The sequence below is a fragment of the Etheostoma spectabile genome, chromosome 5 (genome assembly GCF_008692095.1).
Source record: "Etheostoma spectabile isolate EspeVRDwgs_2016 chromosome 5, UIUC_Espe_1.0, whole genome shotgun sequence".
Taxonomy (NCBI): domain Eukaryota; kingdom Metazoa; phylum Chordata; class Actinopteri; order Perciformes; family Percidae; genus Etheostoma; species Etheostoma spectabile.
Window position 1 is genome coordinate 32,085,869 of NC_045737.1, and position 13,166 is coordinate 32,099,034.

Below are 13,166 nucleotides of genomic sequence, written 5' to 3' on the forward strand. Positions count from 1 at the left end.
CTTTGGATGCTTTTAAATAGACCTTAGTGGTCCCCTAATACCATATCTGAAGTCTCTTTCCCAAAAGTCAGCCATGGTGCAGAATTCCAGCCACTAGAGCCAGTCCCACAATGAGCTTACCTTAGTATGTGCCATTTCTGAGTCTGTAGTTTTTGAGGAGGGGGGGGGGGGGGGGGGGCCTTGACCAACTGCCATGCTTTGGGGCAAGCAAAGCAGAGAAAGGGGAGTTAACCTTGACTCTTATGACCTCACAAGAAGCAAGATTCCAAATCGGCCCATCTGTGCTTTCATTTTCTCAAAGACAGAGCAGGATACTCAGGGCTCAGTTTACACCTAATCGCCATTCTTAGCCTCTGGGGGACCGTAGGCAGGCTGGTGGAACTCATAGTAATGTTAAAAAAAAACCTCAAAGTGACATTTTCATGCCATGGTACCTTTAAGATAATCAAGATCTCAGTAGATGCATGTAAGACTTGTAGTCCATTCTGGAAACCAATTTTATTCCATGAGTTTGTACAAAAACACTAGAAGTCAATATGAAAATAAGCTTGAACAAAACTGTAGCATTAGCACTGAAGAACATCAGCATCATACATACGCTGTTTGAGTGGCCACAAGAACATTTCATTCATTGTCAAATTGTCTTGGCAAGTGACCCAAATTAAAAGAACATATACATTTGAGGTAAAATAAGGACACAGGAAAAAACACAGGAAAATAGATTGATGAAGCACCAAAGAGTCATCAAAAATACATGATATGATGGCAAACGGCTTAAAAATAAATACAGGATCCTTAGGAGGAAATTATCTCTCTCTGTCACTCTGTCCATAACGCAGAGTTCAAAGAGTAAGAGATGGTGGAAATCAAGTCATTCATGTGTGGCATACAGCAGGACATCTTTTAAGGGGACATGCTGTATCCCACGTGCAGTCCTGCAGGTTGTTTGAGACAGTCCTTCTGACATTCTCATACAACCACAGCTTGTATTTCCTCCTCAACTTTCACTTCACCCTCCAACTCAACTTCCACCTGAGAGTTCACCACCTGCTGCCCATCAACTTCAGTCGTGGTCACGTGCACCACCTGGATCTGCACCCCGGCCCGCTTTAGTCTCTCCACGTCCTCCTCACACATCTCTGCCACCCCTCCGTCCTCCACCACAACCGTTGCAGTCTCCTCCATCTCCATCACATCCACGGGCTCCACCGTGACGTGTTCAACCTGGATTCCATCATCCAGCAGGACAGTTTCGCCTCCTTGTATGCTCTGCGTTGCGATGGCGAGCGCGGCAGAGTCGGTGATGACCACTTCTTCAGATGACTTGCTGTCCTCAATGGAATGGACGTCTTTTAGGTGGGCCTTTAGCTCTTTTGGGTGGGTGAACCACATGTCACACATAGTGCAGTGGTTGGGCTTGACGCCTGTGTGGCTCACAAGATGGTCTTTGAACTGGTCCCAGCTGTTAAATACACTGCTGCAGACCTGATGGAGGAGAAAACAGTAGGTCACATGGGAAGCATGGAGTCTATAAAACTTCAGTAAACAGTGACAAATATCCATCCTGATCCCTGGACCCCGAGGTGAGCTCATCCATTTAACTTGTTTTGATGTACCAGCATCCTAAAACAAAAAATATTCTACTTTCTAATAAAAGACCAAATAAAAGCAACATTCTTTGGAGAATTTCAAACCAACTAATCAATTTTTACTTGAAAAATGTCTACAACAAATGATAAATTATTGAGTAGTTGCCCATTCATTTTCAATCAATTAAATAATCAAATCCTTGCGGCTCCACCCCATTCCTTTGTTGACTTAAAAAAAAATATTAATGGAAAGCTGTGACACGAACTAGACTATTAAAATACAGAAATTAATTATTCACCTGTCAAGCATATTTTGCCTATAGGGGATCCAAGTTTACCAATAGCCATTATTGCAGATATTCAAATTGCACATGGCTTACATTAGGAGGAAACACTTCTACAATCTAAACTGTATGACAGTTATGTCTGCATGAAGTGATTAATACATTTACATAATGTGGAGGGGGGAAAAAATGATAACATCATTTTAGATACTTATCTGGCGGGGGAGCGCTTGATTGGCCTTGATTCTGGACAAACTGTACCTGGCATTCATAGAGTTTCTTGCGTCCTTTCTTGGCTCCGGCCCCATTCTGACAGGCTGCCATATGGCACTTCAGTGTGCTGTTCCTTGCAAAATGCTCATGGCAATCTGGACACTCATAAGGTTTTTCACCTACGTGAACAGATAAAGACAGACATGTATTTTCAATGCTAGAAGTCAATGATACATTACTATGACTGTACTAAATTAAACAATTTGCAAACACAAAACCAGCTTCTCACCAGTGTGCTTCCGCAAGTGCTCCTTAAAGTGGCCGAAGTGGTCAAAGTGCTTTTTACAGTATTCACAAACGTGCACTTTCTTCTGGGGTTTCTGGTTTCGAGACAGCTCTTCTGCATCAAAGTGAAACGTGGTAATGTGCTGCTTCAAGGCGCCCTCCCGTGTGTAGGCTTTCCCGCAGTGGTTGCACACGTGGGGCTTTTCAAGCATGCCCAGGTGTGTTTTCAAGTGCTGTTTGAGGTGGTAGTACAACTTGAAGCTACGGTCACACTTGTTGCAGCGGAACATGTTGTCCACTTGGGAAATCTGGACCTCCACGACCTCGACATTTTCCAGCACCTTGGAGGCGGTCACCGTTTCCTCCTGATACACCACGTCCTGCCACGCACAAACACAGGCAAGGGTGGTTGATCCTTTTACATCCATAACTCTTACTGTGAATACACAGGTTACCACTGAATAAACCAAAAAAAAAAAATTGGGCTTAAAAGAAAGGTTTGTACAAATACAAGTGAATAAACCTCTTCTATTCCTCCATTTCTAATGACCTGTAGCGTGGGTTCCCCTTGCTGATACTTGCTGGTTATGTCAGCAAGAAGAGCCAAAGCAGAGTCATCTGATGCCGCCTGAGCATTCCTTGCTGCATCCACCACCTCCTCCAGCCCAGACTCCTCCACCTTGACGGCCTCTTCCCCTATCACCTCAATCTCCACCTGGAGAACAATAAAAACATTCAGTCCCAACAATTAATGCATGGACAAAGTCCTCTGTGTTAGGGCTGGAAAAAATAACAATCACGATTATTTTGGTCAATTTTTGAAATCACGATTATTCAACACGATACTCATTAACCTTTGGATAGAATGGATAGTGTCCAGGGTATAATCTTTTAGTGTCCTTTATCTCACAGAAAGAGTCTTTGGATCAGAATAAAATCTGTTTTACTACTGTCATTAAAACGTTGCCCTCAGTGGGCTTATTTACTAGCTACTTAAAGAAAAATCCAGCACATAGACGGTACCTTAGAATAATCTTCCGTGACTCATGTTGACTCGTTTTACATACAGTTTAACAATAAAACTAAAGGCTGAGGGAACAATATTATGTTTTTTTTCATGTTGGTAGCAGTAGGCCTATGAACCCAGCAGGAAAAAGTTTTAAACAGTTAGTGAATATAGCATGTCGATGGAATACGTCTACTACAGCGGGGGGGGCAGAGGCAGAGGGACCGCAGGGTTAGCAAACGTCAACGTTTCCCAAACAACAGAGTTGGTTTAGATTTTTTGCTAACCACACACTGCTGTGGCTGCCCGGGAGGGGCAGATGTGCGCGTGTCATTCAGAACACAAGACAAAATAAGAGTGTTCTTGCAAAAGAAAACATGACAAAATAATCGTTTTCTCAACTATGATCATTGGGAGCCAAAAATCAAAATTGAAATCGAAATTCAATTAATTGCACAGCCCGCGCCTGTGTGCACTTCATACAATAAGTAGAATGAATCTTAACGTCCACTGCTTCTCAAGAAACTATTATCTCTATGAGTGTGAGCATTATGATCGTACTGACCTGATCTCCATCCACTGAAGGCAGGGTTTCTGTAATCACATTAGATGTCTCAGCAATCTTCCTCTTTTTGCCTCTGCTCTTTGCTGTCAGCGAGGGGTTCTCATTTATCCTACAGGAGAAAGACGTACCAGTGTTTATATGAAGGAGTCCTGAGACAAATTCCTTTCTAGCTTCGAAAACATTTTGCCACTAAATTTGTAAATGACATCATTTAAATGCTGATAGTGACACAAGTTAAAGCAAGGCGCCCAACGGCCATTGGTCCAGGTCGGGCTCTAGTTTGCGCGGTGTGTCCCGCACCGTTGCCACAAGATAGCCTGTGCTGCATGCTAACCGGAGTGAGAGGGCTGAAAAGGGTAGTGAGGAAAGTAAACGGACGAGAGCGCACACAAAGCTCCTTTCATTTTTCATCTTTCAGCCAATACACATAAGCGCTGTCACAACTCGCCAAAAATGCGTTTGAATGTTCCTTCTAACAAAACACATAGGTTTGGACGATTGAAATAACTATTTTTGCACATTATGCCCATAAGTTTGCAAATGTACAACAAGATATAAACAGCTACTTGTGTTGGTATATAGAAATGTATGTAGCAATGTTGACGGTAACTATTACCGTTTCCATTTTAAATATCCTTATTATCGCTGTGGATTACCACGCTGTTTAATCCTTCCCAGCTTTATCCAAGACTCCTGAAGTCGCAGCAAAGGTGCACTTCGTAGCCTCAAACGTGTGTTTCTTTACTTGAAGTCGGAATCACGTCGGAAAGAGGAGATGACAGCACTCAGGACATTCATCAGCCTTGTGAAAAAGCCCATAGTTACGACAGTAACACTTGCTCTTCTCCTGAGATGATTGCCAAATCCGGGACCAGAGTCCTCGCTTTGATCTCCTGCCAAGCACTCGCGCTCAGACAAGAGAAGGGGACAGAACGTAGCAGCTGGACAACTGTCTTTTTTAGTTCCTGTGTTTGGACTTGTTGGAGCTATGTAGCTATGTAGCTCAGAACCCAAGTTAAAACTATTCTGTAACTGTCAGGAGTTTCACTGCCTCGTTATCTGTGGAAACGTTTACTACATTTATTCACATTTCAATAAGTGTTCTGCTACGATGTGGATAAGTTTAGCCCTTGTTACAACATGACATTTATTTGGAGAGCGAGGGAGAGAGCTATATTATCGCCTTGATAATATTGCTGTTGCTGTGTGTCTTATTGCATACAGCTGGTAGATGTGCAGATTGTTTAATATTACATGTGCAGACATGTGTTGATATTCAGGTTGTGTTGCGGGAATTTGATAGCAACATGCAATCCCAGTAAACAGAGCAGCACTCTGGAGCCACGTGCGTAGCTATTAAAGGTGTATTACACTGTTTGCTCCGTTATGAATATGCGTGCTGTAATAGACGTGGCTTATTCTCAGTTTGTGTTACTGAGCAATATGTTACATTTGTTTTAATTATTACAGAGAAATTAATGTAAACATTTAGTTTTGGTAAATAGTGTCTATAGTAAGTCAGAGGGTTTTAATGCGAATTATTTGCTTATATTTCAGAACCACATCCAACTTCACATTTGACGTCAAATACTACTTCGTAGTTGACGTCATGTTGGAGTTGTAAATAAATCTTCCTGGATCACAAAGTCAGACATCTCTGGTTCAAGTTCTTAAGGAAAACCAGCTACAGCGGGCCAGTGTTTCAGTAGCCAATTTTAAATTGTTTTTACAAGCCTATTGCCTGTAATATTTTTCTAATATAATAAACACTGTTTGAAACTATTTCAGCTTGTGTATGCCTTTCAGTGCTTTCTGAACATATTGAACAGTTTTAAAAATACTGCAATAATACCAAAACCAGTGATCATTTTGATCACTATAACCCTGATGTTTAATTTTCAGACCGTTAATCCCTACCTCCCTCTCTCTGCACCCTCTGCCCCGCTAACAATTAGCCCCGTAGCAAGCTAGCTTTCCAGCCTGCCAACCGGCCTCCAACTTGAATCTAAAATGTGACAATGTTTAATTCACACGCTCTTGTCACATCAAAAGGTAAGCACATTGCAATCGCCACAGAGTGACAAATTTATTTGGCAAATTTTCTGTAACCAGTGTAAAATGAAGGCATGTTGTGTGGGTGGAATGTTAGCTAACAAGCCAGCCATTGGGGCTCGGTCCCTCTGCTCCCAACGTAGGGAGAATTCTTTAACAAGAGTACGTATGACAGACAGTCTGGTTAGCCATCTCCAGGCGAGGCTGTCTTCCTGGCAGAAAGTAAAGCAGAGGGACTGTAGGCTCTGTTTGGTTTTGCAGCTGTTAATTCGACACTTTTGTTTGTGGGTAGCATCGGTTTTATCGGGTTTCCCCTTTTGAATGACTATTAGATCACCGCTGCCTGCTGGTATGGAATTATTTCCTCTCACGCAGGAGCAGAACGTACGTGGTACTTGGCTGTAGTCTGTGCGGTGTGTTCCGCTGCTAAATTTTGGCCCAGACACAGGCGATCTGGGTCGACGCCACAGTCGGCCTTGGTCACCACTAGCTCCTGGCCATCGGCTTGGTGTGTCAGGGCCTTAAGACTCACTTATTGTTGAGCGCCTTGATGGCTTCCTGCATCTGGAGGTATTCCGCAGCCTTCCAGACATCATAGGCTTCCTCTTCTCCCACTATCACTAGTGTTGCCGTGTAAGTGAACTCCATCAGCTGTCTAAAGGCTGCGTTACTCACTCCTGTCAGAGTAAGAAGAGAGAAGCAGTGGTGAGTACAAGCTGTTTTACATATGGTGGAAAACATATTTGTAGTTAAAAATTCTCAGCTGGAGAGGTTTGGAACATCACAGTATTTTCAAAATTGATCCAGGAATTGTCTCTTCACTAGATGCGTTTAACAGACCGTTTGGGTTACATTTTTTTAACAAACTTGCAATTAAGAGGTTTACAGATGTGCTTTATTTCCTATAACTGAAGAGCTGTCAGGCTACTTTTAATTCCCGAAAATTAAATTACAACACAGAATACCTTCTATCTCCACCAGCGGCTCTTGGGTAAAATCCTGGAAGAACTTGTGGAAAAACTGACTGCATGCTGCCAACACTGCTTTATGGGCTCTGAATTGATGTCCTGCAAGAGACAAGAAACATGGCAATAAGAGGCATTGCTTGGATATTTCTTACTTAGACATAAAGATGACGTATAACATACGCCTACTTACCATCCACAATCAAGGTAATGTCGGTGAACTGGTCCAGCTGTCGTTGTTCATTAAGTTTGTCCATCATGACTTTATAATGTGCTGGGTACTCATTGCATCCGTCCCCCTCCACCTCCACCTCAGCCGCCATTGTTGACCTTATCCTTCTCTGTACAGAATGGAGGTAGATGGACATGCAATTCTTAATTTGGTTTGAGAAAAGTAACTGCTATCAGCTGAATCGAAACACACACACACACACACACACACACACACACACACACAAGCACAAACATAGGCCAGTAACAATTATTCATTGTCTAATTGTCCATTTTTGTACATAATCCTCCATTTCTTTAACAGCAATTCATTGGTAACATTAGCAAAGGTCTTAAGGCGTATGATTGGTCACTGTTGATTTTGTTAAGCATGCCAAATTGTAATGATGATTACATATATAATGATAAGGTGGGATACAGTTAGAAAAAAAATGGTTTATTATAGTAAAGAGGCATTGTTTACTTCAGCTCTAGGTGTATGCCTCATATATGTCACTTGGATTGTCCTGGATACCTGGTTACATTTTTCAGGCATTGTGAATGATGTCAACTAAAAACAGCGAAAAGATAACCAAACCTATTTTTGAATACACACATCTGCAACCATTAAGTAACTTGCCACGTTCACATCATTAAATAACTGTATCTCACAGCTGGCAGACCAGCATCAAAACAACATAGGAATACTGTAATTAAATTGTATTAAGTTAAAAGGAAATTATCTCAGGCTCAAAGCTGAAAAGGGCTTTAACAGGGCAACAACATTGCACGGAACCAACAGGACGAGGAAGTCAAGTTGCGGGCCCATGGGAACCACATAAATACCCGGGCCTAATTAAACGTTACACTTGCCAGAAACTCCGAAATGATAATGCGAGGTTACACAGAGCATTCTGCTGAAGTTTAAGAGTGTGCTCTGGCGTGGCACGCGGGGAGACGTGCATGTTATTCAACCAATGACCCCACACATGGTTTATCATTTTGCTAACGTTAAAAACTTCAGCGCCATGATAGCTTAACGTTAGCAAACATAGCTACAATTCTACCTCCAACAGAACAACAAAGTATTTTCACATACTCGAGACATATTACCAACGCCGAACTTACCAGGACAAGATATACTAATGCAATCTTTTTGATAGTGGAACCTGAAGGAAATGAACATGGTACAACCCCAGAGTGTCGCATGCAACGTTAACGGGCCTCCTAGCACGCTCGCCATTTCGCGTTTGACAATCAACATTACGTCATCAAACCGCGCATTAAAATACACTTTTCCCAGATATATTTCCCAATTATAACCGCTAAGGGTCGAATTAGACGTTACAAACCATCGGTTTACATACCTCAAGTTTGGTTACGCTGCTTCAGAAAGTTGTTTTTCAGTAATATGTCCTTCGACGAATGTAGCGCTGCTCTACTCTCGTTGCTCCAAAAAGGGCGGTCGTTCAACCATCGGGCCTCGGATTCCCAGAAACCTTTGCCAAGTCAAGGACGCCGAGAAGCGTTGCTTAGTGACAGTCGTGTGTGACGATAATTTAGATATTCTTCTTAACAACAACAACAAAACTAATATTAGATAAAGCTATCTGATGTATCTGATATATAATCAAATCTATTTAATTATTTTAATTAAAAACATCTGTTGTCAAAATCATTAACGAGGTTTGTAAATCCGTCATTTTTCATTTAAATATTTATTTTGTATTACGTTATTTTGTTCACTTCATGGATCCATTTTTTTTCACTTAATACTTCTGTTACCTGGTCTCATATTATATAAGTTGCAATCTCTTTCTTTACAATTTATGTTTTGAGCTGTGATGACTGAATGTATGTAAATGTATCTTTAAATAAAAAAAACAACAACAACAAAAACTAGCTACTATGAACCCCAGGCAAACTAATACTACAAAAACGGATACAAGTAAATTCAGAGTTATAGTTTTATTTTTTTTCGATTGCTAAAATTTAAGGTATGTAATAATAAAAAGAACATTGGATGTCCTGGCTTGCCATGCACCTGCATCATCCATATCATCCATTATCATTGCCTCCATTACTTTCTGAAAAACAGTAAGTCCACAGTTTTACTAATTCATGTTTTTCACGTTTCTTTTTTTTAAAGCTGTGTATGTAACCTCAGACATCTTAACTGGACATGGTCATGGCGTAGCAGGGCACTGCAGGGCATGACAGGGTGAAGCAGGGCAAAGCAGGGCGAAGCTGGACGTAGCAGGGTGTGGCAGGACACTGTGAGGAATAGCAGGCATTAGCTGGACTTAGCAGGACACTGCACGGCATAGAAGGGCGTAGCAGGACTTAGCAGAAAAATGCACGGCATAGCAGGCGTAGCAGGACTTAGCAGGACACTGCACGGCATAGCAGGGCATAGCAGGACACTGCACGGCGTAGCAGGACATAGCAGGGTGTAACAGGACACTGCAGGGCATAGTAGGGCGTAGCAGGACACTGCACCGCGTAGCAGGACATAGCAGGGCGTAGCAGGACACTGCACGGCGTAGCAGGACATAGCCTGGCGTAACAGGACACTGCAGGGCATAGCAGGGCGTAGCAGGACATAGCAGGGCGTAGCAGGATACTGCACCACGTAGCAGGACATAGCAGGGCGTAGCAGGACATTGCAGGGCGTAGCAGGACACTGCACGGCGTAGCAGGACATAGCCTGGCATAACAGGACACTGCAGGGCATAGCAGGGTGTAGCAGGACATGGAAGGGTGTAGCAGGATACTGCACCGCGTAGCAGGACATAGCAGGGCGTAGCAGGACACTGCACCGCATAGCAGGGCGTAGCAGGGTGTAGCAAAGGATAGCAGGGTGTAGCAGGCTAGCAGGACCACAACGACAGCTGCAACCATGATTTACCTAGGTGCCACCCTAATCCTGGCAATATTGCAGGGCGAGAAAACATAAGGGCTGCTCTTTTACCTGTTTAGTGTTTCTCTAGAACAGTACAGTGTATAATTGATTCATTCTTATTTGGTGTTTCTTTATTTCACAAAAAAAAATCTCTCTGAGTTTTCCCTATATACCATCTAGTACGTGTTCACAAACAAGTCTTTTACTTGAAATTGCAATCAGCAGTGTTTGAAATGTACCAGACTGAAATCAATCCTGCATTGAATGTGTTGGTTAACAGTTTTGACAGCAGTGTGTGAACAAAGTGCTTTAAATTCACAGTGTTGTGCAGGTAGGGGTTAAAGTCATGAGATAAGTGTGTAGAGTTTTAAAAACTATGTTCAAGCCATGAAAAATGCACTAGAGTTCGGTTTACATGAACTGGAGTTTTGAACATGTAGCTCCAGTTGTGCCCATTGTCGTTTAGCAATTGAAAAAAATGCATCCTTCCTATCAAAATAACCCTGAACATTTCCATAATGTGCCTTGTGAATGCAGAACAACTACATTCAAAACCAGACTATTAAAATACAAGATAGTTATTACAAAAAAAGTGCTGCATTCAAATTTGACTTAGGAAGACGGAATAATTTTAAGCTTAACATAGGCTACTTATCACAACTAAGTTTGCTTTTGGTACTCAATACATGTCTCGGCATGCATAACTTTATATAAGGTTAAAATCAGGGGACATCAGATAACACAGAATTGTATTAATCCCGAGATGTTTGTATCAAAGAAAAACAAACAAAAAGTTGAAAAACACTTACATTTTGATGATGATGCAATAAATGAATGAATGTTTACTGTGTTCCAAATTATAGACAATAGGAGTGAACTGTACAAACTGTACATAATGGCGCATGTTGTTATGATATGTTACAAATTACAAGCACAGACATAATATGAAAGGGAAAACATGGATGAGCTGTATGGCAGGGTGCACCATGTAGGTGGAGGATGTGATATATTAAGAAAAGGAGTTATAGTAAAGGTAGCAGGTTGAGTGGGAGGCATATACTGCAGCATGGTGCTTGATTGTAATTATTGTCAGTTGCACCAAACAGAAGACAACATCCAATTGCTGACATAGGTTTCTAAAATATTGTGCAACCTGTTTCTTTAATGTTTGAGTGTAGTCTAGCGTTATGAATATATGCCATTATCAACTTACTGATTCACATTGTTATATGCAGGTCAGTGAGTCCTGATAAAGAGCATTTGACACTGTAAATGAGTAACACTGGGTTATAGAAAACCCGTCTGGCAGGTCAAAGGTCATTCTCGTTGCATCTCAATGCAGCGGATCAGATTGGGCTTTTGGACACTGATCTCTCGCTTGTGTATTCCATCAGCGAGGTGCGTTCCAAAGTGTTAAAGCATGCCACTAAGTGAACTAACTTTGCCACAAGTTTTCCTGGCAGAACTCCAGAAATCAGCACAAGAAGCAGGAGCTTTGTGTGTTCCAAATGTCTTAACTACTAACTTAAATATTTAGTTGTGATAACTGAAAGTGGGAAATCTTGTAGAGTTATAAAAGGAATGCTGCGATACCAACAACTCTCCAAAATACACCCTATAAATCACCACAAAACACTTCTCTAACATGGTTATAGCAACTAGCTGCAATTATAGAACTTATTGCAGGGGGATTGTTTTAGATTGTCTATTGTGCAAGTTTTTCTTTTATTGTGTCCATCCCCTATCAGATAGTTACTTCTATTCACACTGTGTTGTAATGTATTTTATTGTTTGTTAAACCACAATGTCAAGGCAAGGCAGCTTTATTTGTATAGCCCATTTTAGCAACAGGGCAATTCAAAGTGCTTTACACAAAAACAGTTAAAAAACAGTTAAAAAATAAAAACAGATAAAACACATCGATTTCTTAGGGAGACCTATAAAGACCCCGTTACAGTATTCAAGTCTACTGAAGATGAAAGCATGGACAAGATTTTCCTAATCCTGTTGACACATGAGTCCTTTAACCCTTGATATATTCTGAAGGTGACAGTAGGTTGACTTCATAATTATCTTAATGTGGCTGTTAAAATTCAGGTCTGAGTCCATGACTACACCAAGATTCTCTGGCTTTGTCTGTTGTTTGAAGCTGAGCGCAGACTTTATAATCGTTCCTCTTTTGCTCCAAAAATTACCACTTCAGTTTTTCCCTTCATTTAATTTTCAGAAAATTCTGGCACATCCAGCCGTTAATTTGTCCGATGCACTTTGTTTTGTATTGGACGATAAGGTTATGAAAATTTGCGTGTCATCCGCATAACCATTTTAACTTATTTTTTTGTTTTCCATAATCTCACAATTGCTGTTCTAAACTTTTAACTGAACTGAGTTATAAAGTGCAAATATTATCTAAAACTGCATGGCCCTTATCTGCAGACAGACAATCTAACCTGCCTGATTGGATTTTGAGGCTGTTTACAGCCTTAAAGTCTGTTTCATTTTTAATAAACTGTAGATATCGCATAGCTAGATTACTGTCCCTTTAATGCAGTGTTATGCAATAATTATTTCGTGACCTAAGTCAAGGTACAAGTTAAAGGAGTTAAGCTCTAAATCAGCTTCAGGAGCTAATGGATTTTAGATTTTTTGTGATGGAGCTACTGTCTTCTGTGGTTCTTCAATCCTCCTAAATATCGGCAATATGATGTTCACCATATCCTTTTCTCCTGCTGCTTGGTGAGCCAAGTTCCTCCTTTTTTTTGGCCTGACCTTAACTTTACATAACATACTCACTTGATCTCCCATGTTCAGTACTTTACAATACCCTGTTAATATGTTCCTACTTTGTACTTTGTATCAAAGTGCCAGCAGGAATGCTTAAATCGTGTCACTTGTTCATATTGTCCTGCTGTGTTTTTTGTGGACTCTGCAGAGACATGACCAGAGTCCCATCCTGTGTCCTTTTTCACTTCCCTACTCTGTGCTGACAGGGGAAAACAGAATTGCCCAATGTTCTACCATGTTATTGCAGACTCGCAATAGACCTCAATAATAAATCCTGCTTAAGACAATGTAATAGCATTTGATTTACAAAG

At 41.2% G+C, this 13,166-nt stretch overlaps 1 protein-coding gene and 1 long non-coding RNA gene across 4 annotated transcripts in view; both read right to left on the reverse strand.

The window, feature by feature from the left end:
• The window catches only part of LOC116689561 (uncharacterized), a 414,017-nt gene that overhangs the window by 284,816 nt on the left and 116,035 nt on the right, over window positions 1-13,166 (reverse strand). The window lies entirely within an intron of this gene.
• Window positions 469-8,708, reverse strand: znf131 (zinc finger protein 131). 3 transcript variants are annotated; one of them, XM_032516098.1, is made up of 9 exons: window positions 8,537-8,708; window positions 7,153-7,300; window positions 6,960-7,061; window positions 6,527-6,671; window positions 3,943-4,051; window positions 2,895-3,086; window positions 2,376-2,751; window positions 2,135-2,265; window positions 469-1,485 (listed from the first exon to the last, which is right to left on the reverse strand). In XM_032516098.1, exons 2-9 carry the CDS (start codon window positions 7,280-7,282, stop codon window positions 970-972), a joined length of 1,701 nt encoding a protein of 566 aa, XP_032371989.1. In that variant the 5' UTR covers window positions 7,283-7,300; window positions 8,537-8,708; the 3' UTR covers window positions 469-969. The 3 variants fall into 3 exon arrangements, with proteins under 3 accessions (XP_032371989.1, XP_032371988.1, XP_032371987.1); XM_032516097.1 differs by lacking the exon at window positions 8,537-8,708 and adding an exon at window positions 8,298-8,433 and having other exon boundaries at window positions 2,922-3,086; XM_032516096.1 differs by lacking the exon at window positions 8,537-8,708 and adding an exon at window positions 8,298-8,433.